Source organism: Scylla paramamosain, chromosome 35 (assembly GCF_035594125.1).
Source record: "Scylla paramamosain isolate STU-SP2022 chromosome 35, ASM3559412v1, whole genome shotgun sequence".
Lineage (NCBI taxonomy): Eukaryota > Metazoa > Arthropoda > Malacostraca > Decapoda > Portunidae > Scylla > Scylla paramamosain.
In genome coordinates this window covers 2,047,403-2,075,014 of record NC_087185.1, presented here as the reverse complement: position 1 = coordinate 2,075,014, position 27,612 = coordinate 2,047,403, and the positions used below count along the sequence as shown (strand labels likewise).

General features: G+C 42.7%; 1 protein-coding gene and 1 long non-coding RNA gene across 5 annotated transcripts in view; one reads left to right on the top strand and one right to left on the bottom strand.

The window, feature by feature from the left end:
- Positions 1-378: 378 nt before the first annotated feature.
- On the bottom strand, positions 379-27,612 carry LOC135090544 (uncharacterized). 3 transcript variants are annotated; one of them, XR_010262037.1, is made up of 6 exons: positions 26,501-27,612; positions 24,216-24,460; positions 23,076-23,178; positions 2,629-2,838; positions 809-943; positions 379-531 (listed from the first exon to the last, which is right to left on the bottom strand). It is a non-coding gene; the product is annotated as an uncharacterized LOC135090544 (long non-coding RNA). The 3 variants fall into 3 exon arrangements; XR_010262036.1 differs by having other exon boundaries at positions 22,980-23,178; positions 26,507-27,612; XR_010262035.1 differs by having other exon boundaries at positions 26,507-27,612.
- Positions 23,091-27,612, top strand: part of LOC135090541 (high-affinity choline transporter 1-like) — a 33,632-nt gene continuing 29,110 nt past the window's right edge. For both annotated transcript variants that reach the window (XM_063987364.1, XM_063987365.1), the window contains exons 1-3: positions 23,091-23,259; positions 23,692-23,799; positions 24,351-24,506. In XM_063987364.1, the coding sequence (XP_063843434.1) occupies positions 23,091-23,259; positions 23,692-23,799; positions 24,351-24,506 (433 nt within the window). The remainder of the gene's footprint in view (positions 23,260-23,691; positions 23,800-24,350; positions 24,507-27,612) is intronic.

Here is a 27,612-nt window from a genome sequence, read left to right as displayed (position 1 = left end):
GTAGTAATTGTGTTGGATCAGTGAAGTCATATATATAGAGAGACATCTGAGGAAAGTAATTGCAAACTAAAATATATTCATTCAGTTGTGCTGGGATTGAGGTGTCTGATCTGTGGGGAAACATGATAATCTGTGGCACACTGTGATTGTTAGAGTGGGTGGGGCATACTTAAAACCTGGACCCTGGACACATCAACATTTATATTAACGTGATAGTTATTGATGAACGTGCTAGTTGTGTAACCCCTTGAGATACTTGTCATTGTTTCGGCAGACGAACTTTCTAACGAGCCAAAAATACAACTTTATTTATTTATATAATTACACCAAGTGCTATGCTACGTACAACCTGGCTGTAGTGATGAGGCTCTCTCTCTCTCTCTCTCTCTCTCTCTCTCTCTCTCTCTCTCTCTCTCTCTCTCTCTCTCTCTCTCTCTCTCTCTCTCTCTCTCTCTCTCTCTCTCTCTCTCTCTCAGGCTCCCGTTTTCTTGCAAGAGTTCTTGGTGTCTCAGGTTCATTGTGGTGGAGGTGCTGGAAGGGAAAGGAATGGAAGATGTGTTAGTCTTTACTGTACAAAATAGTGTATAATATTAGAGAATAAAATACTGACTTTGAGTAGTTCTCATTCATATCAGAAGATATATATGTATGTATATGCTTTGAGCAACCAAAATGAGGAAAAACATTGATGAGGTGAAGTAAATATCAAGAAACTGAGCTACAGAAGCTTCTCCAACATGCCTAAATATGGAATATTGCACAGTAATTCTACAGTACACACTAAATCTAAAGTATGTATGTACCTTACCTTGACTGCAGGAAGTTAGCTGTGACTGACATGTCCAGAGTATATAAGAAAGCAGCTGGAGAAATGGACACATTTAATGATGCAAGTTGGTGATCAATCGTCATGGGTCTTGTCTGTCGCAGTCTCGAAAGCTCTCTGAAATAAAGGAATGTTAAAAAAAAAAAAAAAAAAAAAAATAGTGGCAAGTTTTGAGTGTTCTAAAATGTTTTGTTTTGTGACCAATGATTTTCTCAAATATTGATCATAACTGCGCTTTCATATAACCTGGACAAAAAGAAACCGGGGAGTGACTTGCACACTAAATGATCAGTAGACCCCATCACGTGTACGGTACTATTCGGAAAACTACTAACCTGTGAAAAGCTTAAGCGACGAAAACAAAATCATGTTATTTCTGCCAGAGGATCAACACTTGCTGCCTAAATAGCCACCGGTCTGTCTTCATGCATTTCCTACACTAAGTTCGAGTTTTCCTAATACTAATATTCTACAAGGTAAGAAGACAATTGCATAGTTCCTCAAACAACTGCTATTCTACACACACTGCGGAAAATGACAACGGAAAATCAGCTCGTGGATATATCTGAGACTACCTTTGATCTAATTCCCTCGTCTCCTCGCCTCATGCTTTGAGCTAAATGTCACTTGATACTTGGCGGCACCTGGGGCAGTGTTCTCAAGCGTTTCAGCGTCTTGTTTCGACTTGTAAACGGGCTGTGGTGGGAGTTAAAACGGTTTTCAAGGGCGTTTTCATGATTCCTGCGCGAGAGAGAGACGAGATGAGGACTAAACATATCTCACGAGTTCGGAAAATAAAACTTTGAGGAAACTCCGTTGTTCAAAATACAGGCCCATTGTATTCTTACCACTTTACATGATATCGTACCTCCGTGGTGCAGCGGCCCGCATTCTGAAACACCCGCGCAGCATCTCCACTACATTCAAAAGGCTCTAGTTGAAGTGGCACTGGCTTTTAAGAGTGTTATTATGGTTCTAGTGACAGATTAACAAGATTTCTTTATTATTAACAGGAGAAACACTCTTGAGAGTGGTGTGAGAGAGCGAAGCGTTTCAGAATACGGGTCAGTGGCTAGCGCGCCTGGCTACAAATCCGCGGGCCTATATTTGAATGGGGCTGAAGTGGACGGCGCACGGCTCATCCAGTTGTTCATCCTTCCCTCTGGTTAGTTAACGTATGGGAACCTGGGGAAACATGGGGAGTCAGTGAGGAAGATGCAAGGGAGAAACAATTGGACTCTAGGGAAACGGTGAAAGGAGAAAGAAACATGAATGTAAACCCGGATGTCCCAGTGACCCAGTGTCCCGGTATAAGGGATGACCTCCACCTCAGCATCAACGGCTAGTGAAACGGAGATGATCGGGGCCACGTACTGCGTACTGTCTCTAAGTGTATCCTATAGTACCCAGCACGCGCATCTAAGTCAATACTGACACCGTCTTCATGGTACTTCTACGAAAGCCGAGTTTTATGGAAGCAACTCAGCCTACTAATATCGACTTATTTATTTCTGGGCAAAAATCTGATGGGCAAAAATCTGATACGCTTTCCAAATCATGGTCTACACGATGAAATTAACAGTGAAATTAATGAAATTAATTAATATAAATCTAACCTAATATAAGTTAACCTAATCCAATGGTGGAAACACTAACGTTATTTCAATATTATCCCGCAAAGAACCATGCCATTTAGCTTGAAAAATAATAATCAGATTAGCATAAGAAAGGTAAATAGCTACCAGGAAACAATAACTGAAATGAGAACAATCGTATCTTCACATTACCATGGCGCAGCTTACCGAAAACTGACATCAGGAACATATGGCGTGATTTCCTGCCATTGGGCGCGCAGACCCGATGCACACAAGACATTGAAGGACAACACGCCACGGGAACATTTGACAGAGACTCCAGGCAGCTGAGAGACGGGAATGTACACCGGAGAGGCACAAAACTCATCGGTACCGGCCGTCTCACCACACGTCCTCTAAGATGGCCGGCACTGTGAACTGTAGGGAGGAGACATCAACTTGCTTATAAAATGTCCAGGACCGTTACATGCCGCGGATGATAATGAAATATGTTAAATAAAATAAAAAGCGTCATTATTCACTACCCATACGTTGTTAAATATGTGCATCTACTAAATTTATTTAGATAATAGATACTTCGTTTTCTCCCCACCAAGAGTGTCGCTGTTTCGAATCACTGAGCTGGCGATGCTTCGAACATTCAAAACTACACCCTCGAATATTTCAAACCTAATTCCACGTAATACGTCTTCAGGATTTTTAAGCTGAAGACAAAACAAACTCAACACGTCATCTTAACACCAGCTATTTTACTTTGTTAGTAGTAGTAGTAGTAGTAGTAGAAGTAGTAGTAGTAGTAATGTAAAAAAGTAACATCGTGGTCATCTTAACACCAGCTATTTTACTTTGTTAGTAGTAGTAGTAGTAGTAGTAGTAGTAATGTAAAAAAGTAACATCGTGGTCATATGGCGCCGCTATAACATATCAAAAGCAACTAAAATTATGGTAGTGAAATAATAATAATTGTAAATAAGCTTTCAGTGATCCCAGGATTTCATTACTACTGATTCAGATAACATTAAACATTCTCGTATTTATTATCCTAAAGTTAATATTCTCGACTCAGCGGTGCAATCGGGGAAACAAAATCAACGCTACATGCTCATTTCACCCTTGTCCCAAAGAGTCACGAGGCAGCGCGCAATACCAAAGTTCCCACAATGCCTCATCTCCTCGTCTTGCTTCGATCTGGTTCCCTAATGTAAGCAGTAGACCAACAATGTTCCTTTTTATTCCCGGTAAACTTTTGTCGGTGGAGTTAAGGGAACTATCGCAACTTATGAGGTATTTCTAACCTTCCCCTCACCCTCCTCCTCTCCCCGTCTCTTCCTGAAATACCTTTATGTATTACATTCGAGTATGCGCTATATTTTGAGGCGGGAATCATACATACACGAAAAGAAAATTGCAGGGAATTGACGGAGAAAATGAGAGACGAGGCAATTCCACCTCTCATTTCCCAGAGGTAGGCAGACGGAGAGCTCCTGCCTTCCCTTCATCTGCACGACCCAATACCTGCGTCACTATTTCTTGCAGCCCCCCGCCGCTAGGTCCTGAAGAGTCCTTTTGGTGATGAATGCAGGATGAAAATAACCCGGTAAATTGCATCCTGGAGAGCGTGGGAGGAGCATTCACTTGATTTCCTTGCCATTGCGAACGTCTGGGTGGTAGTGTGCGAGGCGCCGCGTCTTTGTTGCTGTTGCTGTGGCTTCAGTACAGTTTTAGTTCGGTGCCAGTAGTTCGAAGCGCTTCAGGGTCTCGTAAAGATGATTAGTTTGGTTTACGGATGTTTTTCTCCGCTGAACCCTCGCCAGACTTATTATAATAATTAAAAAACGTTGAAAATTCGAACAAGAATCGTCTTTGGTTTTCATAACTGTTTTCAAAGATGATTAATTGTGTTTATCGATGTTTCTCGCCAGTGATGATGCGGAATTCTCGTGAAACTGTCACTAAAATGAATGAAAACCTCGAAAATTGATAAAAAAAGCTCTCCATTCTCTCATAAGGACTATTTTCAAGACCGAAAAAGATTATTAGTCGGATTCTCAGGGATATTCTTCACTACTAACGATGCTGAGTCCTTAACTATCTAATTTATAATCTCTTGAAAACTCCGATAACTTCCATTACAACGTGTTAAATGTAATCAACGTAGTAGGTGTGAAAAATGTTATGCTCTTACAACGGCTTTCATTTGCCAAGTTTTCCGATGCTTCCTCGTCTTGCTATATTTTAGTATTAGTGCGAAAGAAATGGCAGATAGAACAAAACTTTAGCCGTTTTTATTTTGATATTCTCTTCTTTCTGTAGTTGGTTACTGGTACGCGAAAAACACCACAGGGAATAAAACTTTGGCTGTTGTAATGCATTTTTCTTTTCTTGCTATATTTAGTTAATGATATGTGAGAAATGACATTGCAAGTAAAAATATTGTTCGTTCCAAGGCTAATATTTCTTCTCTTGCTACATTTAGTTACTGATACAGGAGAAACGCCAAGAAGAATTTCTAACGCTTTTGTCTCGTAAGATTAGCTCCATTCGTGTTTTTTATAAATACTTAACTACTGCGATACGAGCATGTGTGGTTAACTTCGAGTCTAAACACGTGATCTCTAGGTTTAGTCTCAGCACGTGTCATCGACCTCCCGCTGGAAATTTCTTGCTGCATGCGAGCGGTGACCACGAAGAGGACGATATACTGCGAGTCTCAACAGTTTACGGTCAAACAAAGATGGCGATATATTGCGAGTCAGTAATTCACACTCATGCAAAAGTAAGATGATGATACATTAAGCCTCAGTAGTTTACGGTCAGACAAAACAAACGTGACGACAAAATGAGTTTCTGTTTACATCAGGACAAAAAATAAAGGTGATGGCACACTAAATCTCAGGAGTTTACGGTTAGACAAACACAAAGATGACAATACACTAACTTCCAATAGTTTACGATCAGCCAGAAATAAAAATGATGACACATTAAATCCCAGTAGTTTACAGTTACAAAAAATAAATAAAAATAAATAGATAAATAAATAAAACAGAAAATAAATAAAACTAAATAAATAAAACTAAACAAAAGGACGATATATCAAGTGTCAGTGTAAGGTCATAAAAACAACTTCAAAACATTGCTTGCTACTCATTCCGCTACACAGGTTTTGTCACTCGGCTGTCTAGTTCGCGAGTGGTAGTCTTGGTCACATACATACACACGCACATCCACGCCACACACAGACTTGTTATTTCAAATTTATTCCCGAGTGTTAATTAGACCGTAAGACCAGTGATGACAAGTTAATTGTGTACATGGAAGCCGCATGAATTTCATTATATTTTACGTAACTAAATAATCAAATAAAACAAATCATTACAGTATATTAACATAAAGCCATTCATTGACCTCGATGTTTGCTTTGCCTGTGAAATTTTAATACATTTTTTCTCTGGGGAGAGGGAATAAGCATGGAATATTTAAGACCAATCATGCTTATCGTCTTATTTCTTATCTATCTATCTATCTATCTATCTATCCATCTACGTGTAAGGGAGGCTAACTAAGAATAAGAAGAAAGTAAAGAAAAATTATGTTCATTTGGCGATGTAAAAAGTTCTGTTGTCTTCTTTATATTTAGTTATGTTTCGTGTAATTTCAAACCGATTCCAAGATTAACATATAAGCATGAACAATTACACACTGAGATAGTCATGAACAGAGCGGCTGGTATTCATATACTGACACAAACACACACACACACACACACATCAAAGCGCAGTAGTTAAAGTGGTTATATTCTGAAATACCTCTGCGCCGCATCTCCACTAGATTCAAAAGGCTCTAGCTGAAGTGACACGGGTTTTTATGGCTGTTTTAATGATTCTAGTGCGAGAATAACGAGGTTCCTTTACTGTAAACATGAGGAACACTCTTGAGAACCAGACTAATCATCTCTTTGGCTTTGGAAAATAGTCGTGGTGAGAAAGTGAGAGCAAAGCGTTTCAAAATAAGGGGTAGTGTTGCGGTGCACGGCTGAGTGGATATATACTCTAGGGAGGTGCGCTGCCACAGTTCACTACCCGCTAGTCTGCACGAACAGCGAACATCACACAGACGCTACCACCATGAATAAACAAAGCCAATGTCAAGGTCAGAGGAGACACTACGCAGCCTGACATAATATGAACTAAAAGCAGTACAAAAGAGATCGATAATGATATATATGTAGCTGATTAATCCATTATAAGAAACATTAATTTATTTTCCTCCTCTATCAGTCATTGTGCACTTGCTATCATGGTTACGCATGAATACTATACAGTGCGTCATTGTGTTTTTAGTTATGCGTCTGGCAGAGTGGGGACTATCACGAGTGTCGGCAGCAGAGGCCCCATGAATGACTGTACCTGGCCGGGCGGGGCGGGCGGGGCGGGGCGGCGGGTCTTGCAAGGCACCGGTGTCTGGGAAGGGTTCGACTGACGCGTGGGAGTCGCTCGATACAAGTTTCATCACTCACTCAAGGGGGAGCGGCTACTGGTTTCCAAGTAATGCATTCCGGTAGTCTTAATTAGGATCTGCCTTCATGTATAGCCAAGCCCTCCTTTCCTCTATTCATCAAGTGCCCTGACGTGGATGAAAAGGGTGTTTTTAAGGTGTAAAATGAAGTTAACTCCTTTTTTTTTATTTTCGGTGGGTAATTACGTGGGTTTCGCGATGTCACTACGGACCTTGGGATTAGTCTTTGGTTCCTAATGTGTGGCGGCGGAGGGGAGGCGGTGAAGTGCCGCCGTCCATCACTCCTGCTTCGGTGTACTCGTAATTCGAACCGAAGTGAAGCGAGACCTTTCTTGTCCTCAGCTCCATCAGGAAGGCTCCTCCCCCAGGAATCTGCCGTCCAATCATCGGGGAGCTCCGCCCAGTCCAACTCGCTCAGTGGCAGGCGAGTCTAAGATCAATATGGCGCCGACCCACGTCCTTCGTTTCCCTTCCGAAAGTCGGCTGCAGAAATTTCATCTCCAAGCGCACGGTATCGATCGCTCCGGATTTTATCTTTGGCTGCTGTGAAAAGACTCCCTGGCCCTGTTTCTTAGTTTTCCCTACGGCGGATGAAGAGCAAACAGTGCATGTACTAGAGCGACGGGAATGAAGAAATTATCGCCGCGGGGAGCCTCCTGTTGAGGGACCATGGAGGCGCGCATCACGCCTGACCTGGAGCGCGAGGTACCTGTGTGACATATCGTGTGGGGAAATTTGATGAACACTCCTTATCCCGTGACATAAATGTGTTTACAGCGAGCGCCGGTAGCGAGTTACAAAGAGTGGTAGGGGGCGGCGGTAACGATCTGGAGCAGCCAACGGAGTGAGCGGGCCTGGTAGTGTGCGTTGGCGTTACACCTGTGGTCGTAGTGGGGCGCGGGGCCGGTAGGTGGCAGCGTTATCGCGTCTGGCTGTCGATTGGCGGGCAAGGCAGGCGCGAGGCGAGCGGGGATCAGGCCTTGTCGGGGAACCTACGCACCGGCACTCTTGGATTCAGGTCAGCGGGTGTCCCAAAGAGTAGACCACGAGTCCTGTGAGGGAGGAACTGACTGCAGAGGACGAAGGGAGGCTCCTGAGGGCGGATCTCCCCCGTATAGCCCTGTAGAGGCGAGTCTGAGTCCGGAGCGACCGAGACCTTTTCCATGAGAGGTTCGTACGGCTGACACCGCCATTGATTCCGAGCTCCAGCACCTGAAGGCAGTCCCCGTCATGGTCGCCGCGGCCTTCCACCTGAGTGAGCAGTGATCGCTGGAGCCTCCGGGACGTGCTCTCCTGAATGTTAACTCTCTGTGCTCGTGTTCTGGTGCGCCGAGGTAAATGTGCGGCCTAGGATTCAAACTGAAGAACACCCCCTCCAAGAAGACCTCACTGCGCTGGGGTGACTGCTGTGGGTGCCTCGCCGCTGCCAGCTCCACCTTCCGGCCAGACCTGTGGACATGACTGGCTCCCCCTGACCTGACCCCGACCTCGGCCACCACGCGCTCCTTCTACGGTGACCTCGGTGCTTCTTTGGCCTCTCTCGCCACTCTTCTTTGTCTTAGTTAACTTCTCCTCGTGTGACTTCACCGGGTGGTCACTCATCACTCCTCGCTCTCCTTTCACCGGGCAAGTCTTCCACCAAGCGCCGCTTTACTCGAGGAAACTTAAAAGTGACTAGGCGAGGCGAGACATTGGAATGACAGACACGAGATTTGTTATTTTTGTTATGAAAGATTCTTAAAACTATTTTGAACCACTGAAGTTTTGTAAGAGCTTTGGACAGATTTATATTTTGAAAAGATGATGAATACTTTTCTCGTAGCGTAAGCCAAGAGGAAGATTGAACCATCTGTCACAAGGTAAGTAATTGAGCCTTTCCCTTTCCTTTGACTAATGAAGAGTGCTGGGTGGGAGGTGACAGGTGTCGGGAGGCTGTGAGGAATAGGAAATAAGGATGCCAAAAGAGTGCCGGGGTAGGAGCATGGAGGAGCTGGGAGAGCGTGGGCCGGGGGAGAGGGGGCGCCTGGTGGGAGGAGAGAGGGGAGGAATGGGAGGAGGAGGGGCAGATGAATGGGATGAAAGGTCGTAAACGTGGCAGGTGACAATACGACTCCATGTTTATAGTACTAGTGTAAGCAATAGTGGAGGAGGTGACGAGGTGAGAGAGTGGAAGGATGGAGGAGTGACAGGAAGGAGGGAGAGATGGAGGGAGGGACCAAGGGAGGGGGGGAGGGAGGGTAGGAGACCGAGGCGGGGAAAGTCTGAGGAACGTTGCTTAAACGATCGCTCAGGAGGAAGAGATAGAGAGGGACCATGCAAAGCGGGGAACGTTTTTGTGAGCCTGCCCGTGTTTACACCAAGACCCCACGACCACGCGCACGCCTGACCCTGCGCGAACCTTTGGCCACGTTAAAGCAAAGGGGATATCTATATATTACTACTTAAATAGGAAAATGTACCAGAAGGGAGGGATTTTAAATAACGAGGAAAGGGGTAACGTAGAGGAAAGTAAGAGCAGAGAGGAGGAGGTCTCTCTTTGCTTTGCCCTTCCCGGGGTCACCTTGAACACTGAATCCCGCCCACCGCCCACCAACCCGCCATTTGTGTGTGCATGCGTGCGTGTTCTGGCGTGTGTGTGTGTGTGTGTGTGTGTGTGTGTGTGTGTGTGTGTGTGTGTGTGTGTGTGTACGCGCGCGCCTTTCCCCGATGCATGAATTGTTTAAACACAGTTGATTAATGACACACGCCCACCTGGTCCTGCTTCCCCCCCCTCCCCCCAACTTTCCTGCCTCCCTCCCTCCTCTCCCAAGCGTGAAATATCCCCCACTTATCTCCCACTTCCCTCCTGCAAGAATTCTCCTTATTTTTTCCTTTCCAGTTATTTCCCTTTCCTCTACACTTATTCCCTTTCTTACTTCTATTTCTCTTTTCGTACCTATTTCCAGTTTTCCTTCCACGTGCTTCTTAATTATTTCCGCTTCCTCTTTACTTATTCTTCATCTTTCTCCCATTTCTCTCTCCTTTATCCCCATTTCCATTATTTCCTTCTCTATTTCTCCATTTCCTTAGCCATTTTATTAATTTCTTTACTCTTACCTATCTTTATCTTATCCTTTCATTCATATCTTCCTACATCTTCAGTCTTCACCTATCAACTCCTCCTTTCATTTACATCTAACTGTTTCTTCACTTCTTATACTCACTCTCTCATCTACTCGTCTTCGCAAAACAAACCACAATAGAAAACAGAGAAGCAGCAACGCACATACTTAAGTAAATCAATAAGGAAACTAACTTTTATCAATGGTGTTAAAATTTCTCTCCCCACTCCTCGTGAGCTGACAAAAAGTGCTGATCGAGAACCGAGTCAAGGTGGAAGGGAAGGGCTGACGCTAATTCAACCGTTCCGTGTGTAGAGAGTTGTCTGCTGACGTCAGTGTGAGTTGGTGACGTCAGCAGTGAGTATGAAGCCAAGAATTACTCTGTTCTGTGTGAAGGGAATCAATATTTAGTCCATTTTTACAACCAGGTGTGAAGAGAATGAATGTGAGTGAATGAGTCTTGTTGAGAGTCTACACACGCACACACACACACCCACCCACCCACACGTGCACACACACACACACATACACACACACATTCTGACCTTCATAAACCATGGATTAGCGTTTATTCCAGTCAGTCAGCCAGTTAGTCTCTCTCTCTCTCTCTCTCTCTCTCTCTCTCTCTCTCTCTCTCTCTCTCTCACACATCACACACACACACGGTCATGAGTTAAGAGCACTAAAGGATTTTTTGACACACACACAATGCTCCTTGATAACAAAATTCCCCACAAGGACGACAATTATTCTCGCCTCATTGCCATACACAGAAGGGTTCACGTTGCCCCATTCTCCTTTATCAAGATAAATTATTATACTTGTGACAGCGCGAAGGAGGTGAGTGAAGGATGTCAGGCCCTTACTTCACTCTACAAAGGGCGTCTTACTGTGTGCCTTAAAATTCGCGAATGAATCCCATTTGCACCGTATCGTGTGTCGTTTTCTTTTTTCTTATAATGGACGAAGGGGAGCGTGTGTAAGTTACCGTGCTCCGTAATAAATGTGAGAATCCTTAAAGAAAACGAAAGTTGCTATTGACACTAGAAAAAAATAAAATAAGGGAAAAACTATTCTTATTCTTTTCGTATATATTTTAATAATGTTTTTACTTTTTTTTTTATAATAGACGAAGGTAAACGTGTGAAAGTTATCCTGCTTCGTAATAAATATGAGAATGCTTAAAGAAAACGAAATTAAATTGACAATGACGCTAGAAAAAACGAAAAACTATTCTTATTTTTAGCGTATCGTATATTTTCATAATGAACGAAGGACGAGAAAGGGGAGCGCGCAAGTTGGGATTCTCTCTTTTCACTCAGTGGCCGTCAGATGTCGCCTCCCACGCCTCTTCAGCACCAGCGTCACCAGGGCGGCTGGAGAGGGGGGAGAGATTGCCCTAGTGACCTTGAAAGTGATTCCCTCGGCTATGTTAATGATTGGGGCCTTACATCACATTCTGCCTGCCTGTCCGTCTGTCTGTCTCTATCTTTCTGTGTCTCCTGTCTCCCGAGTCTGTCTCGTGTTTGCCTCGTGTTTATCTCTGTCTCCGTCTCACTCTGTGTGTCTAGCTCTTTCTGTCCCTATGTCTTTGTCTGTGCCTCTTTTTGTCCGTCTCTCTATCTCTCGTCTTTCTCTCTTTCCGGTGTAAACGTTTAGAATAATTGACGGGAGCCTTTGAAAGATGGAAGGAAACTAATTTAGTGATTACACATCGGAAAAAAATGACAAATTAACCCAATAATGCATCATGAGAAGAAAGATTAAAAATGAAGTAGCAAAAGACGCAGGGACTTTATAAAATACGTGAGAGAAATTGAGAAATATAAGAAGAGACTGAGATTTTCCGCTTACATTACAAACACCCCCCCCCCAAAAAAAAAAAAGACTAAAACCTCAGAAACAAAAAAAGAAACCTGAGATTTTACGATTACATAAAATAACAACGAAAAAAAGTCAGGATAAAACTAACAAAAAATAAAACTTAAAAACAAAATTAGAAAAAAAGAAAAAAAAAAACGCAGAAACAGGAGACTAAGATTACATAAAAGAACGATGACGAAAATGACTCTATAATGTGTCAGGAGGACGAGGGTAACGGAGGCAAGGGCACGAGCCGGCCACAGGGCACCAATTGAAGCTTTCTTACAATGCTCCTCGTGTTGCTACATATTATAAAGGACATTGTCAGTGCTACCAACCTTTCCTGTGGCGTATGATGGACAATGAAAGCCCTGGTGGTGCCCCTGGGAGTGTTGGAAGCCCTGAATGAGGTACAGTGTGGCGAAGAATTGTCAGGTTAGATATATATTGTTGGGTTGAGTGGAGTGGAGGTGGAGTGAGTGGATAGCACGGCGTGTGGAGTGGAGGAGTTTGGTTTTGTGGGGTTTTGTGGACCTGTGGACAAGATAAATACTGGAGGCTTTTGTTTGGTTAAGTTTTGCTTTTGTTTGTTTATTGACGTGAAGCAGATGATGATGGATGTGAAGGAATGCGTTGTGAGCCTTGCAGGGAAGCGACGGTAAGGTATTGTTGTTGTTGTTGTTGTTATTACTGATATTATTGCTACTACTTGTTATTGTTGTTGTTGTTATTATTATTATTGACATTATTGCTACTACTTCCATTATTACTTTTGTTACAACTCCTCCTCCTCCTCCTGCTTCTACTATTCCTATAAAACATTACATAAACTTACAGACGATAAATGATGATGAAAAAAACTAAATATAACAAGAACTAGGCTGATAAATTAAATTAATAAAGAAAAACAAAAAAAAACTCCAGCATAGAATGAAAATAAAAAAAAATCAAAGGGAGGAGGAGGAGAAGGAGGAGGAGGAGAGAGAGAGAAAGAAAAAAAGAAAAAGAATGGAGGAGGAATAGAGAAAGAAAATAAATAAAACAAAGAAAGACAAGTGATAGAAAAATTCCAAAAGATAAAGAAAAAAAAGGAAAACAACAAAACAAAAGAAAAAGAAACGATAAAAAGAGCAGTAATTAAGCGCAAGCACCTCAGACCATTGCCATTTTCCATCTTGTCTCGGTAGCAAATGCACTAAATGGCACCAAATGGCATCAAATGGCACTTAAATGGCTCCAGACTCATCAGAGGAGGGAGAAAAAACGTTGAAATAATGGCTAGGACTTTTAAACTTTTCTGGAGGGCGATTTAGCTAACGATACAGGATGCTGAGGAGGAGGAGGAGGAGGAAGAGGAGGAGGAGGAGGCGGCGGGTCATGTTCCTTGTCTCACGCCACGAAATGTGAGGGTAGGCGTGAGTGTGACTGGCAGGCGAAGATTGAAACTAGCCATCCCGTTTGGCTCGGAATGTGTCCAGTGATTCATAGTCTTATCTTGTTCTCATCCTCTCGCCTCTCGCCTTTCTCGTCTTTTCATTTCTTTCGCCTCTTTTCTCTCTCGTCTTTTCATTTTTTCGTTTCTCTCTCGTCTTTTCGTTTTTTTTTCGTCTTTTTTCTCTCGTCTTTTCGTTTTTTTCGTCTCTTTTTCTCTTGTCTTTTCGTTTTTTTTCGTCTTTCGTTTTCGTCTCTTTCTTTTCGTTTTTTTCGTCACTTTCTTTCGTCTTTTGGTTTTATCGTCTTTTTCTCTTTTCGTTTTTTTTCGTCTTTTTCTCTTTTCGTTTTTTTTCCTCTCTCTCTCTCTCTCTCTCTCTCTCTCTCTCTCTCTCTCTCTCTCTCTCTCTCTCTCTCTCTCTCTCTCTCTCTCTCTCTCTCTCTCTCTCTCTCTCTCTCTCTCTCTATTAGTGTTTTCCGAGTAACTATTTTAATTATTTTCATCTTTCGTTTAATTTCTCAGATTTATTTTTTCGTTTATGGTTATTCTTTTCCCCACCATTCTTTTCTTCTCAAGTGTCCTTTTCATCCTTTTCCTCTTCGCAATTACCGAACCACAACTTTTCCGTACAAATTTCTATGCAGTTACTTTTGATGAGTGAAAAAAAAAAAAAAAATGCCCCACAACTTTCCTGAATACTTTTACTTTCCACCTTGTCCTCCTTACGCTAAAAGAAGAAAAAGTCCCTTGACTAAAAAAAAAAAAAAAAATTTCAACGCAACGAAACGCACCGTAAAAAAAAAGGTAAACTAAACAAAACAACCAAAAAAAACAAAAAAAAAAAAAACAAAAACAAATAATGAACGTTAAAATCAAACAGCTACATTACTGTGAACGGTGACGAAACCCAGGCAAGTTAAGGAGACAGGGATAAGACAGGGCTACCCCACAGGAGGTGATTAAAGCCGAGACTCCTACGTCCAGCAAAGAATAATAGCGGCCTAAGTGGTCTGGTGGTTCCTGGGCCCCTGTGCGCCCCGCTGGGATGAAAATAAACTAGTAGGGAGGATACATGAGGATCAAGAAGAATTTGCATCAGTAATTTTATTGGATGGGAGAGAGAGAGAGAGAGAGAGAGAGAGGGGGTGGGGCTGGGGGTGTGCAGGAGGGTGATAGTAGGCGTGCGAAAGGAGGTGGAGGAGGAGGAGGAGGAGGAGGAAAGAGGTGGTGTATGTGCTGATAATGCAAGAAAAAAAAAAGAGGAGGAAAAGGGAGAGAAAAAGGAGGAAGAGGAGGTGGTTGAGAGAGAGAGAGAGAGAGAGAGAGAGAGAGAGAGAGAGAGAGAGAGAGAGAGAGAGAGAGAGAGAGAGAGAGAGAGAGAGAGAGAGTTATGATGATTAAAGAAAGAGATATACAAGACAGAAAGAGATTACGAAACAAAGAAAGGGAATGAAGAAGACGGGGGGAGGAGGAGGAGGAGGAGGAGGAGGAGGAGGAGGAGGAGGAGGAGGAGTAGGAGGAGTAGGAGGACAAAGAAAGTTAATTAGATATAGACGACAGTGAAATCAACATACAAAAAGACATTATTAAGGTAAATTTGTGGTATAAACTCCATTAATTGAAATATTCCTCGATATATCTGAAGGAAAACTGTTTCTTTTAATATCACTCAGGAATAAAGTTAAGTTTCCTATCTCCTCTTGAAATTCACATCAGTTTATGCAAATTCTTATCTCTCTCTCTCTCTCTCTCTCTCTCTCTCTCTCTCTCTCTCTCTCTCTCTCTCTCTCTCTCTCTCTCTCTCTCTCTCTCTCTCTCTCTCTCTCTCTCTCTCTCTCTCTCTCTCTCATCCTCTTTATTCCGTTATCTTCCTCTTCCCGTTCTCTCTCCTTTTATAGCCTCTTCTCTCTTCCCTTAATTCTCCTCCTTCCATCTTTCTCTCTTTTTCTTCCTTTCTTCGTTTTTTTCCCGTATTTTCAGTTTTTTCATTCAACCCTTTCCGTTTTATTTACGCATGTCTTTATTCCTTCCTTTGCAGCCTCTTCTCGCTTCTCTATTTCTTTTTCCCATTCTCCGTTACTTGTTCTGCTCTATTTTTTTTTGTGTTTTCCGTTCGACCTAAGCCGATTTTATCAGATATTATGCATCGTCTCTTTCCATTCCTTCCTTCCTTTACAGCTCCTTCCCGCTTCTCTTATTTCCTTTCTTCTCTTTTCTTTTACTTTTCCTACTCTGTCTTCTTTCTCTACTCTTCCATTCAGCCTAGCCTATTTTTATTCAGACTAGCCTATTTTTATTTCATGTTACGCATCTCTCTCTTCATTCTTTCCTTTACAGCTTCTTCCCGCTTTCCTTAAGTATTCTTACATTTATCCCTTCTCTACTTTCATTACTCTCTTCTTCGTTTATTTTCCCATTCAGATCTGTACATTTTCCCTAACATTATACATCTTTCCTCTCCATTCCTCCATTTACAGCCTATTTCCACTTCTCTTTACTCATTTCCTCCCTTCTTTCTTCTCTCTCTACTTTTCCTAGCGTATATCTTCTTCGTCTACTTTCGTACTTACATTTTCTCAAACAATATGCATCTTCCCGCTTCATTCCTTCCTTTACAGCCTCTTCCCGCTTCCCGTAACTCACCTCGCCCTCGTCACCTCCTCCCGTCACCGCCCTGCCAGTCCCCGTGCCTTGGTCCCTGTCTGCACCAGTAAGGCCCCAAGGGAATCACAACTCCCCTTGAGGACTTCCAGCATTCTATGAATTATTAAAGCAAGGGAGAGGGAAGGGGAGTGGCGAAAGCTCCTGGGAGAGAGAGCTAGGAGGGAGAGAGGGAGAGGGAGAGTGAAGGAAAAGCTGTAGGGAAGTTGTAACGAATGAAAGGGAGAAAAGGAAGCGTAACTTATATAACAAATAGTGAAACGTTGAAAGTTGTTGCAAATAGGACATCAGAGAGGATGGGAGAGAGAGAGAGGGAGAGAGGAGGTTGCATTGAAAGTCATAACGACTGAAAAGAAGAAAAATAAACTTAACTTCAACAGCAAATGGTTAAACGTTGAAAGGAGTTGGGAAAGAATATAAAATAGGAAGGATGGGAGGAAGAGCGAGAAGAAAAGAGAGGCTGCACGGGAAGTTATAACGAATGAGAAGAAAAATACTTAACTTCGATAGTAGTTAAACGTTGAAAGTAGTTAGGAAAGAACACGGAAGAGGAAAGGAGGGAGGGAGAGAGAGGGAGAGAGAGGCTGGTCAACTTATAACGAATGAAAAGAAAAACAATAACTTCAACAGGAAATAGCAGAATAGTAATTACAAAAGACAATAATGAAAAAATACCAATAGAATTCGTAGTCCAAAGAAGGAAATAAGAAACAGGTTCTATAGCAACAACTTAAACCTTTACAGTAGTTAAAAAAAAGTGACATTAGTGATACATAGCAACACAATTAGCAGTCCCAGTCTTACAGTTCGTCCCCGGAAGCGTGTTGGATTCAAATATCGACCACAGTTTTGATGTAACACTGAAAACAAAGACTGACATTTGAACAAACCTCTGACGGTGTTGTCTGGTGATGAGAGGAACACTTGTGATATCTTGTGATGTCCTTTTGGTGTTCCTGTGTGATATTCTTTTGGTGTCCCCACAAATAACTGCCTATTTTTAGACGAGATAAAACTAATGTGACCTTACAATCTCCCTATGGTATCTTTATAATGTCCTGCGTCTCTTATGTCCTGTGATGTCCCTGTGATGTTCCTTTGATGTCTTTTTTTGATGTCCCACAATTAAACTGCCTATCCTTGGACATTTGATGAAGTTTGTGTGACCTTATAATCTTCCTATGGTATCCTTTCAATGTCCTACGTGATGTCTCTGATGTCCTGTGATGTCCCTGTGATGTTCTCGTGATGTTCCTCGAAAATAACTGACTTAACTAATCTAGGACATTTAATCGCATTTGTGTGACACTATAACGTTTCTATGATGTCCCCTGTGATGTCCTCCCATGCCTGGCCATTTTGGGACATATGAGGCTGTTGTGGCTCCTGGCAGCGGCTCATCTGATGGGTTACGGCGCGGCGGGATGGGCAGGCAGGGTTTAAGGTGATGAGTGGTGTAATCAGTATCGGTGCTTCACTCGTAAGGGAAATATTACCTAAGGAGTTTGACATCCTAGGGTACTTGTGCATGGGAGACGAAAAGGGAGGAGGGACTTAGGCTACATAAACCCATTCAGGGCAAGTAGATGATCAACATGCATACACATTCACTAAGGACTTCACGATAGTACTGTGGCCTACCTCTGGTCAAACAAATATCACGGGAAGAGTAAAAATTTTCACGCGAGTCATGAAACTTAATTCCTATAAGTGCTTCGTGGCTCAGGGCATTTCTGTTTCTACTCACGGACCAAGGGAAGGTACGTGGACCACCTGGAGCTCCCTAATAAAGGCTAACTACCCCCAAACCAGCCATTAGCCATCCCTTGTTCTCCTTAGAATGACCTTAAAACGCTGATCGTCCATTCAATCAGGTTCTAAGCTCTGTCTGGAGTGGCATTGTGAGGGAAACTGCTATAGATGTTACTAGTATTGTTATTGAAGTAGTTGTTATAATTGTATTTGTTGTAGTAGTAGTATACGTAGTAGTAGTGGTGGCGGTGTGTTGATAATGGTTGTAATGGTAATACTATTATGTTTACAGCAATAATAGTAGTGGTGATAGTAGTAGTAGTAGTAGTGAGAGCAGTGGCGCGTTAGTACAAACATCAAGAGGAGGACATGACGTCAGAACACACGAGTCAAGAGTGACCTCATCCCACGCCCCGCCCTCTAAAGGGGAACCGCCGATACACCTCCCGCGGTGACGTCACCTATTACTCTCCCTCTCCCTCTCTCTGGTCTCCTGGGAACTAACCATCTGTGTATATTAGGTCGGTCGGTGTCTCTCTCTCTCTCTCTCTCTCTCTCTCTCTCTCTCTCTCTGACACAATGCCATCAATATTCATGCAAGTCCTTCTCTTTACGTACATTTGATAATTTATTGAAAGGAGTCTAATAATTAATGCAGATGAAAGGTAAATGTCGGTAAATTACTAACATTTACCTGGATTAACGAAAAGAAAGACAAAATAATAGGACTAACTTAACGCACAAATGGTCGTTACACAATCAGGAACAGACGTAAAATTTTACCCACGAATAACGAAACATATATATATATAAAGTCTGGAAAATAAATACCAAGCAGAATTCTTAATAAAATCTTGCATAAACCGGGAAAAAAATATCCTAAACTTCGTCATCTGGAGGGCAGCTGAGGAAGGAAGCGGAGAGGAAGACAGGGAGGGAGGGAGGGAGGGAGGGAGGGAGGGAGGGAAGAAAGAAAATAAAGGAGGAAGGAATTGAAGAGGAAGACAAGACAAGGAGGCACAGAGGTAGGGAGGGTTAGCAGAGGGAGGGAGGGACGCAGGGAGGGAAGGAGGAAAAAATAAAGGAAGGAAAAAAAAAAGGCCTCAGGGATGGAAGATGAAGTGGAAAATTATATTAATCATCTAGCTCTTCTCTTCCTCTATTTCTATTCCTTCATTCACTGACTGACTGGAGGATTTGTGATAATTAAACTACTTTCTTTTAATGCTGGGGCTCTTCTATGTCTCTCTCTCTGTGTCTGCATGTCTGTCTGTCTGCCTGTCTCAAGCTACAAGTCTCATCTTCACGCCACACTAATGGAAGCAGCTTAATTTTCTCTCTCTCTCTGTCTCTGTCTCTGTCTCTATGTTCGTCTGTCTGTCTGTCTGTCTGTCTGTCTGTCTGTATGTGTCTGAATCCAAAAGCCATGCACCTTTTTACACTAACAGAGGACGCAACAAATTATCTCTCTCTCTTCCTTCTGTCTCTGTTTGCTTCTCTTTCCTCTGGTCTCTGTCCGTGTCGTTGTCTCTCCCTCTCTCTCTCTCTCTCTCTCTCTCTCTCTGGAACTAAGAACCAAACATCTCGTCACTAATAAAAAGAACCTGTTATTTATCTCCGTCTCTGTCTATCTCTGTTCTTGCTTCTCTCACTGGTCTCCCTCTCTACTACCTATTCCTTTCTCTCTCTCCCCCTCTCTCTCTCTCTGAAGGCAAGACCCACGCATCTTCCCACATTAGCAAAGAAACAGCTAATCATCTCCATCTCCCTGTCTATCTGTGTTTGGCTCTCTCTCTCTGGTCTTTCCTGTCTATACCTCTACCTCTCCCTCTCTCTTTGAAGGCAAGACCCACGTATCTTTTCACATTAGCAAAGAAACAGCCAATTATCTCTCTATCTTCCTGTCTATTTCTCCGTTTGCCTCTCTCTCTCTAGTCTTCCCTGTCTCTACCTCTACCTCTCTCTCTCTCTTTGAAGGCAAGACCCACGCATCTTTTCACATTAGCAAAGGAAGGGTGGCATTTTTCTCGCGCTGAGCAGAAGCAACGCGGGACCTGAAGACTTCATATCCTCGCAGGCGTTGTCGATCCAAGCCTTCTGAGCTAATACGCGTCCATTTAATCAAGACACACGAAGGCCACCGCGCCCCAGGGAACGGTGGAGGGCGAGGCGAAGTGGGACAGAGGAGCGAGAGAGGGAAGGAGTGAGGGAGTGAAGGAGGGAGCGTGCGAAGGAATAAGAGGAATGAATTAGTAATGCGTTTATATTTAAGATAACATGGCTGCTGCTACTACTACTACTATTACTAATACTACTACTACTATTTATACTGAAGCTAACATGGCTACTACTAATAATACTGTTCCCATTTAAATATACTCGAAACACTGCTACTTCTACTATTACTTATATTTATATATATATACGATAACACTACTACTAATTCTACTACTACTACTACTACTACTACTACTACTAAAGACAGCCAAACTAGCTAATTTTTGTGGCAGGTGAGGCTGGCTTAAGCTAGGTTAGGTTAAATAGCTAACAACTTAACCTAACGTAACATCTCTCTCTCTCTCTCTCTCTCTCTCTCTCTCTCTCTCTCTCTCTCTCTCTCTCTCTCTCTCTCATCTGCGTCATTAATTTTCCTCTTCCTTTCCTGCTTTTCTATTTGTACAATAAGAAAATGCAATTCCTCCTCCTCCTCCTCCTCCTCCTCCTCCTCCTCCTCCTCCTCCTCCTCCTCCTAATTATTCTTATTACTGCTTCAATTATGTTCGTTTACGAGGCACGCGAGTCTACACATACATACACACACATACACACACACACACACACACACACACACACAAGGAAATGCATCACAATATTTACTCGTCTCTCTATAAATATTTAATGCCTGTAATGACGAGCCAGTAAAAACAAAAATATATATATACAAAACCATTCATGCTAATTATCACCTGGCGACACCTGGCAACGGAGACACTAAATATATGTCAGGTGTGATTATATTTAATGATGCATAGGGTTCATATTATCGTTGTCATGAGCGTTTGAAAATAATGACTCTCTATCTCTGTCCCTATCTCTCTCTCTGTTTCTGTCTCTCTCTGGAATATACATGCTTTGTAATCTTCCTTTGCTTCCCATTAGATTATCGTCTCGTACATTTTCTATTATTTAAGAACTCCACACTCATCGCCTTCCCCGCCACTGAACTTCCTCTACAGCTTATCAAAACGAAAAAATTATACAGGAAACCGCTATTCTCATTACAATTCTGCATAAACCACTTGCAAGGACATCGCTAGAATCAACACACCCTTAACAACCTTGGTAACTACCACTACAACGCATCAAAACACTGAAAATAAACACGCACTCCTATTCTCACTCAAATCTTTCACAAACTACACAATTTCTAAACTTATTCTTAAAAAATACATACGCTACCGAATCTAATCCAACTTAACCTAATCTAACCTAATCTAACTTAATCTAACCTAACATAACTTAATCTAACCTAACCCAGCTCATTGATTACCTTGCAGTGCGTGTTGAGTCGATCACAAGAAGCAATATATAAGTACATACGTCCCTTCCCTCGCGAGACAGAGGCGTAACTAGCGGGGAATAGCGGGGGTTTGTAAAATACGAGTTCGCTTTCGTTAGCTCGCGACACACACATGCTTTACTAACGGGGCCAAGCGGGGGTTATAATATACGAGTACATTTTCCTTAGCAGGCGTAACTAAGGTGGAGTATAGCGGCTTGTTATTACAGGGAGTATTAGAGGGAAGGAGCCGCCCAGTCCTGGAACTTATGAAAGGAAAGGCGGGAGTGACCGAGGTGTGGGAAATATATTGTTAATAAGCATTCCGGGAAGTCTTGCCAACACACACACACACACACACACACACACACACACTTGTAACTTTCTAAACAAAATGAAAACTACTACACGACCAACAGCAAAACTTAACCTAACCTAACCTAACCTAACCTAACCTAACCTAACCTAACCTAACCTAACCTAACCTAACCTAACCCAACCTAACCTAACCTTACCAAACCTAACCTAACCAAAACCAACCTAACCTAACCTTACCAAACCTAACCTAACCTAACCAAACCCAACCTAACTTAACCTAACCTAACCTAACCTAACCAAACCTAAGTTAACCTAACCTACCCTAAGATCGACAAGGAAATTGGGTCACGCAGCGAGCGATGCAAACTAACGGTGCCTAGTTAGTGCCAGAACAGTGGCAGAGGAAGAAGAGGGGGAAAGAGCCAAGATAACCAGGACAGGGAGGAAAACTGTGGAGTCATGAATAAAAGGAGTAAAGAAAAGAAAAAAAAAACCGGAAGCAAGGAAAACTGAGTAGGTCATGGGAAAGCGAAAGGAAAAAATGAAGGAAAGGAAGGAAGGAGAGGGGATAAAAACTTAGGGCCATAAATAAAAAGAGGAAAGAAAAGGAAAAAAAAGCTAAGACAAGGAAAACTTTGAGTAGGTCAAGGGTAAGGAGAAGAAAACGGGAAGAAAAGGTCCTACCAGAGTCCTACCAAAGTTCTACCAGAGTCCCGTACATCCTGCAGGCAATGGGGACCTCTACGGACTGTAAAGGTAAAGACTCCCCCAATGGTGCCTCAGGGAAAGAGTTCGAGGCTTCAAAGGGACGAGGAAGCGGGCGAGGAGGCGGTAAGGAGTCGAGAGGGAGAGAAGAACGAGAGAGAAGGTGTGGTGGGAAGATGCAGTGGGGTAGAGGGAGGAATGGGAAGAGGGAGGGGTGAAGGTATGTCTGGGAAGGGAAGGAGGGAGGAAAGGGAAGAATAGGAAAGGGTTCAGGAATGGAGGTATGTCTGGGAAGGGAGGGAGGGAGGGGAGGGGAGGGAGGCAAGAATGAATTAGGTCAAGAGGGAGCGAAAGTTAAAAGACTAGGAAAAGTTTCTTAAAGGGAAGGACAAAAGATACAAATACGATGAATATGTAAGAAAAAAATGAGCGAAATATGTACTAAATGTAAATATTAAAAAAATATATAGTAAAAAATGGTAAGAAACAAACGTAACCAAAAAAAAAATGATAGTGAAAAATAAATATAACCAAAAAAATAGAATAACCCAAAAAAAAAAACCCTAAACGTAAAAAAAAAGCTTAAACAATTATAAAAAAAAATAAATAAACAAATAAACCCTTTAAAAAAACAAACCTGACCCAAACTAACCTTCCATTTTCTCCACGAACAGAAACTTAAGGTGACAAGGGACCCGGGAACCCTAAGCACTCATCACTAAGACTTCAGCACCGCACATCCCCTCACCTTCACTCAGCCACCATGACGATCAACGTGGGAGGAATTATCGCCATCGTCATCTTCTACCTCCTCATCCTCGCCGTCGGAATCTGGGCGGCGAAGAAGAAACCTGAAGGAGAGGATGACGCAGACGATGTTATGTTAGCCGGGAGAAGCATAGGAATATTTGTGGGGATATTTACGATGACAGGTGAGTGTGGCCAGGTGACACGTGGAGGGATTGGTAAGGAAGTATAAATGATCAAGGATATGTATATAGTAACTACTGAATTGGCCTATTAGAGGATAAGTGTGTTCAAACTGGTTAATTGTTGTTACTGGCGCGTCCAATGTGTGTTGTCACGTTTGTGTTGATTACTTTGACGTAAAAACTGGAAAAAATAGTGAGTTTTTTGAGTTATTAAAGTGATATTACGTATTAAACAATTTTCCATATAACCAAACATTATATGCTCTCCTACCTACCTACACACACACACACACACACACACACAAATCCCTGCCTAAAGTATTAAACAAATATAATTATCATAACCAAACAATACACACATCCCCACACCTACCAACACACACACACACACACACTAAAAAAAAAAAACCCTGCATTTTCTCTTTTCTCCAGCGACGTGGGTTGGCGGAGGCTACATAAACGGAACAGCAGAAGCGGTCTACGATACGGGCTTGGTGTGGTGTCAGGCGCCCTTCGGTTACGCTCTTTCCCTAATCTTCGGTAAGTAAGAGAGGCGGAGAACCTTACTGTCTTGTTCGGTAAGTGACAGGACCGGATTCTCAAACTACCTCATCTTATCTCTGCAATTTTAACAGGGTCTAGTGGAAGCTATTATGATTTTCAAGGGGTCTAGTGGAAGCTATTATGATTTTCAAGGGTAGTTTAGTGATTCTAGTGATAGTTTAATAGGCCGTTGCATCATTAATCGTAGCTGGTTAGGGTAAGTTAGATTAGGTTTAGGTTGAGTTGGGTTAGGTTAGATTAAACAGGTATGTAAACTTGACTTCATCTGTGGACTTCGAAAGCAGTCCTTGTCAAAATTTAATGCATTCACGAGCAAGACAGAGACAGGGAGACTTAAAAACAGAAGGATCTTTCACACACTCACACAAACACAAACTTTAATCGATTCCTACCTTCCCCTTGCATCTGCCTCCGTGACTCGCATTCTCTACAATTCCACCGCTATTCCATCCCATCATCTCACTGTCTTACCGTCGATCTTCCTCAATTTTCACCAACACAGCGCGGTTCACCTTTCTCTCCCACAGGCGGCGTGCTCTTCGCTAACAAGATGCGCTCCCAAGGTTACGTGACAATGCTGGACCCGCTGCAGGACAAATTTGGGGAGCGCATGGGAGGCCTTCTGTTCCTGCCGGCGCTGTGTGGAGAGGTGTTCTGGTCAGCTGCTATCCTCGGGGCCCTGGGTGAGTGTTCCGCCAGGAGGAGGAGGAGGAGATGGTGGGAGAGTAGAAGGGGGAAAGGACTGAATTTGTAAATTAACGAATATCAGGGAATGGTATTTGTTTTATGAATTAAGGATTCGAAGAGAAGCATGAAACTATTCGAAGTAATGATTCACTCACTGACACACACGAGGAGGAGGAAGAAGAGGAGGAGGAGGTAGAGAGAAAGGAAGAACTGAAAGACTCAACTAACGAATGTGAGAAAAAAAAGGATGCTTCATAAGTTAAGAAAAGATAAATGAAATTACGCGAAGCTGTAACCCACCCACCAACACACACACACACACACACACACACACACACCTTTTGTTTCAGGGTTATTGCGTCAAAATAAATTATTACCAGGCGCCTTTGTTTTCAAGTGAAGGTTCCGTGACGCGCTAGGTTATGGAAGGAAATAATTCACGAAGCAGAGGGAAGATTAGCAAGATTACCATGACATCGTACATAAAGAGACAAAAACGAAACAAGTGAGTTTTCAGAAGAGATTCCACGTATAAAAAAATAAGAAGGCAACTTTAAGAGATTCCAATACCACGAAGATGAATAAAAACGAACGACAAACAAGGAAAAAAAAAAGCATAAGCCATTCCTGTTTAACAATAATACGAACTTGAATGAAAATACGAACAAAAAATTATGGCGAAACAGAGAACAGAACTTAATCCTTTCCAGTTTAAAAGCCACATACGAGCTTTAATGAAAACATGAACGAAAAAAGAAGGGGAAACCAAAACAAAAACAAGACACGAGAAATTCTTGTTTTTTAATCCAAATTTAGAATTCCAATACTAAAAGTTCCAAAAAGACATTCCAATACAACGAACTTGAAAGAAAAACACGAGGTAGAAATAAAAGAAGTCAAACAAAACACAAATTAGAACACCAGTAGGAATTTTATCAAGAGAATCCCATCAAAAACATTACCAATAAACAAGAGGAGCCACCTGACGTCCTCTCCTACACCCCGAAGCCAAGTACTCAAAAGCCCTTTGCTCTCTCAGCAAGACCATTTTCAAAGGCTATAGAAATGACCAGCCGGGTTCTCAGTACTGTTTCTACTGTTGATAATGTAGAAATCTTGTTAATCTATCACTGGAATCATTAGACACTTAAAAAAAAAAAACAGCGTCACTTCAATTAGAGAGAGCTATGTAATGTAGTGAAGATAAGGCGCAGAAGTGTTTCAGAATATGGCTTAAACTCCCACGGCCGTGCAGGAAACGAGACAAAACTGCAACACAAACCTATACAGGAAACAAGACAAAACTGCAACACAAACTGAAGACACTCACTGAAAACACCAACACTACGTAGATAGAAGTAGCAGGGAAAAGGGAAACAGAAGACACACAGGGGAAATAAAGAGAAAACCTTCACGTATTGGCTGGGTTCGGAGAGCTTGCTTGTAGTGTGGAGTGTTGAATGTGCTAAGGGTAGTGTGTGGTGCTTCCAGGCAGGCTAAAGAGGACCTGAGAGGCAGAGAAGAGTGTGCTTGTGTTAATGGGGAGGGACATGCATGGTTTTTTAAAGGGACCTCGCTTGGTTTTTGCGATTAAGGAGAGAGAGAGAGAGAGAGAGAGAGAGAGAGAGAGAGAGAGAGAGAGAGAGAGAGAGAGTATTCATCCTGACGAGGCCATTTGCTTGTTCACTAAAAAAACTAGACTGCGCAGTGAACATTTATATTTCTTCTACGCAGCACGAGGGAGGCTCTCTCTCTTGCCTGCCTGGGAATATTGCATACACACATAGATAGAGAGATAGACAGATAGACACTCGTAGACATACCGAAAGGCAGATAAAAAGATCGATGTTTTACTGACCACATTTAGAAGTCACAATACATTAGGTAACCACATGAACACAAGAAAATATGGATAATTACACACACTGAATATATGCAAGTACCAAATCTATAGTCAATGAAAACGTACACTAAATACGAACACACATACACTCACGGTACACAGTCAGCAGAATTCAGAGAAGATTGGAGATGGAGACCCGAGGAAGAGAACTAAAACAGGAGCATAGACACACACACAGCTGGAGAGAACACAAGAGCGAGGGACCAAAGCTTCGAAGCGCTTCAGAACACGACTCCAGCATGACTCCCTGACCCTTGAGTCTCGAGCACACGTGAACGAGGCACGAGGCGAGACGTTGATGTAAACACGGGAATTGGAGCGGCAGGGAGTGAAGGAAAGAGGTCGAAGCGGTGACGTCAGACTCTGGGCAAGTGGGCGGTTAGGTGGAGCAGCCCGGGACTCCTTGTTTATGAGTCTCTCCCCCACTGTGAGCTTCCCTGGGGATAAAATACGGCTGGGGGAAGAGTGCGGGGGTCTTGTCACGCTTCCAGGAACATGCAAGAAGGCATTTCCTACTTTTTTTTTCCTTTTTATTCTTTTTTCTTACGCAGGTTCGAATTTAGTAAAGATTTAAGATCCCAGGCTTCCAGCGGATTTGAGTGCGATTTTTCATGCATCCCTCGAGGACCTGAACTGGGGAAAAGGAGGGGAAGGAGAGGGACAGAGAGGGCAGAAGGGACAGGGAGGAAGAAGAGGACAGAGAGAAGAGGACGGAGGGAAGAGGACGGAGGGAAGAGGACGGTATGAGGAGTATGAGGAAGGGTACAAGGGGTCAAGAATAGCGATACAGTCTCATCAGTCTCTCAGTCACGTAGGTGTGGTCCGTGGGGTCTTGGTTCCTCAGCAGCTCAGCGGACTGGAAGGCTCAAAGTTACTCCTGATGTGGTGAAACTGAGACAAAAATAAAAAGTTAAACGAAAAAGCAGAAAGAAAAAGGGGGAGAATCTTTCACCTTCCTATATAGAGAGAGAGGTTGATTTTTTTCTGCAGGAGGTGAGGGTATGTTAGTCTGTGGGAGTTCTAATATGCTGAAACAAACAGAAATCAAAAGCTAAACGGAAAAGGAGAGAAAAAAAAGGGGGAAAAAAATAAACTAAGAGGCAAAAAAAAAGTAGGGGAGGGAAGAATCTTAAACCTTCATGTAAAGAGCCAGTGGGTTACTTCTGCAGGAGGCGAGACTATGTATGTTGTTGGCGTTG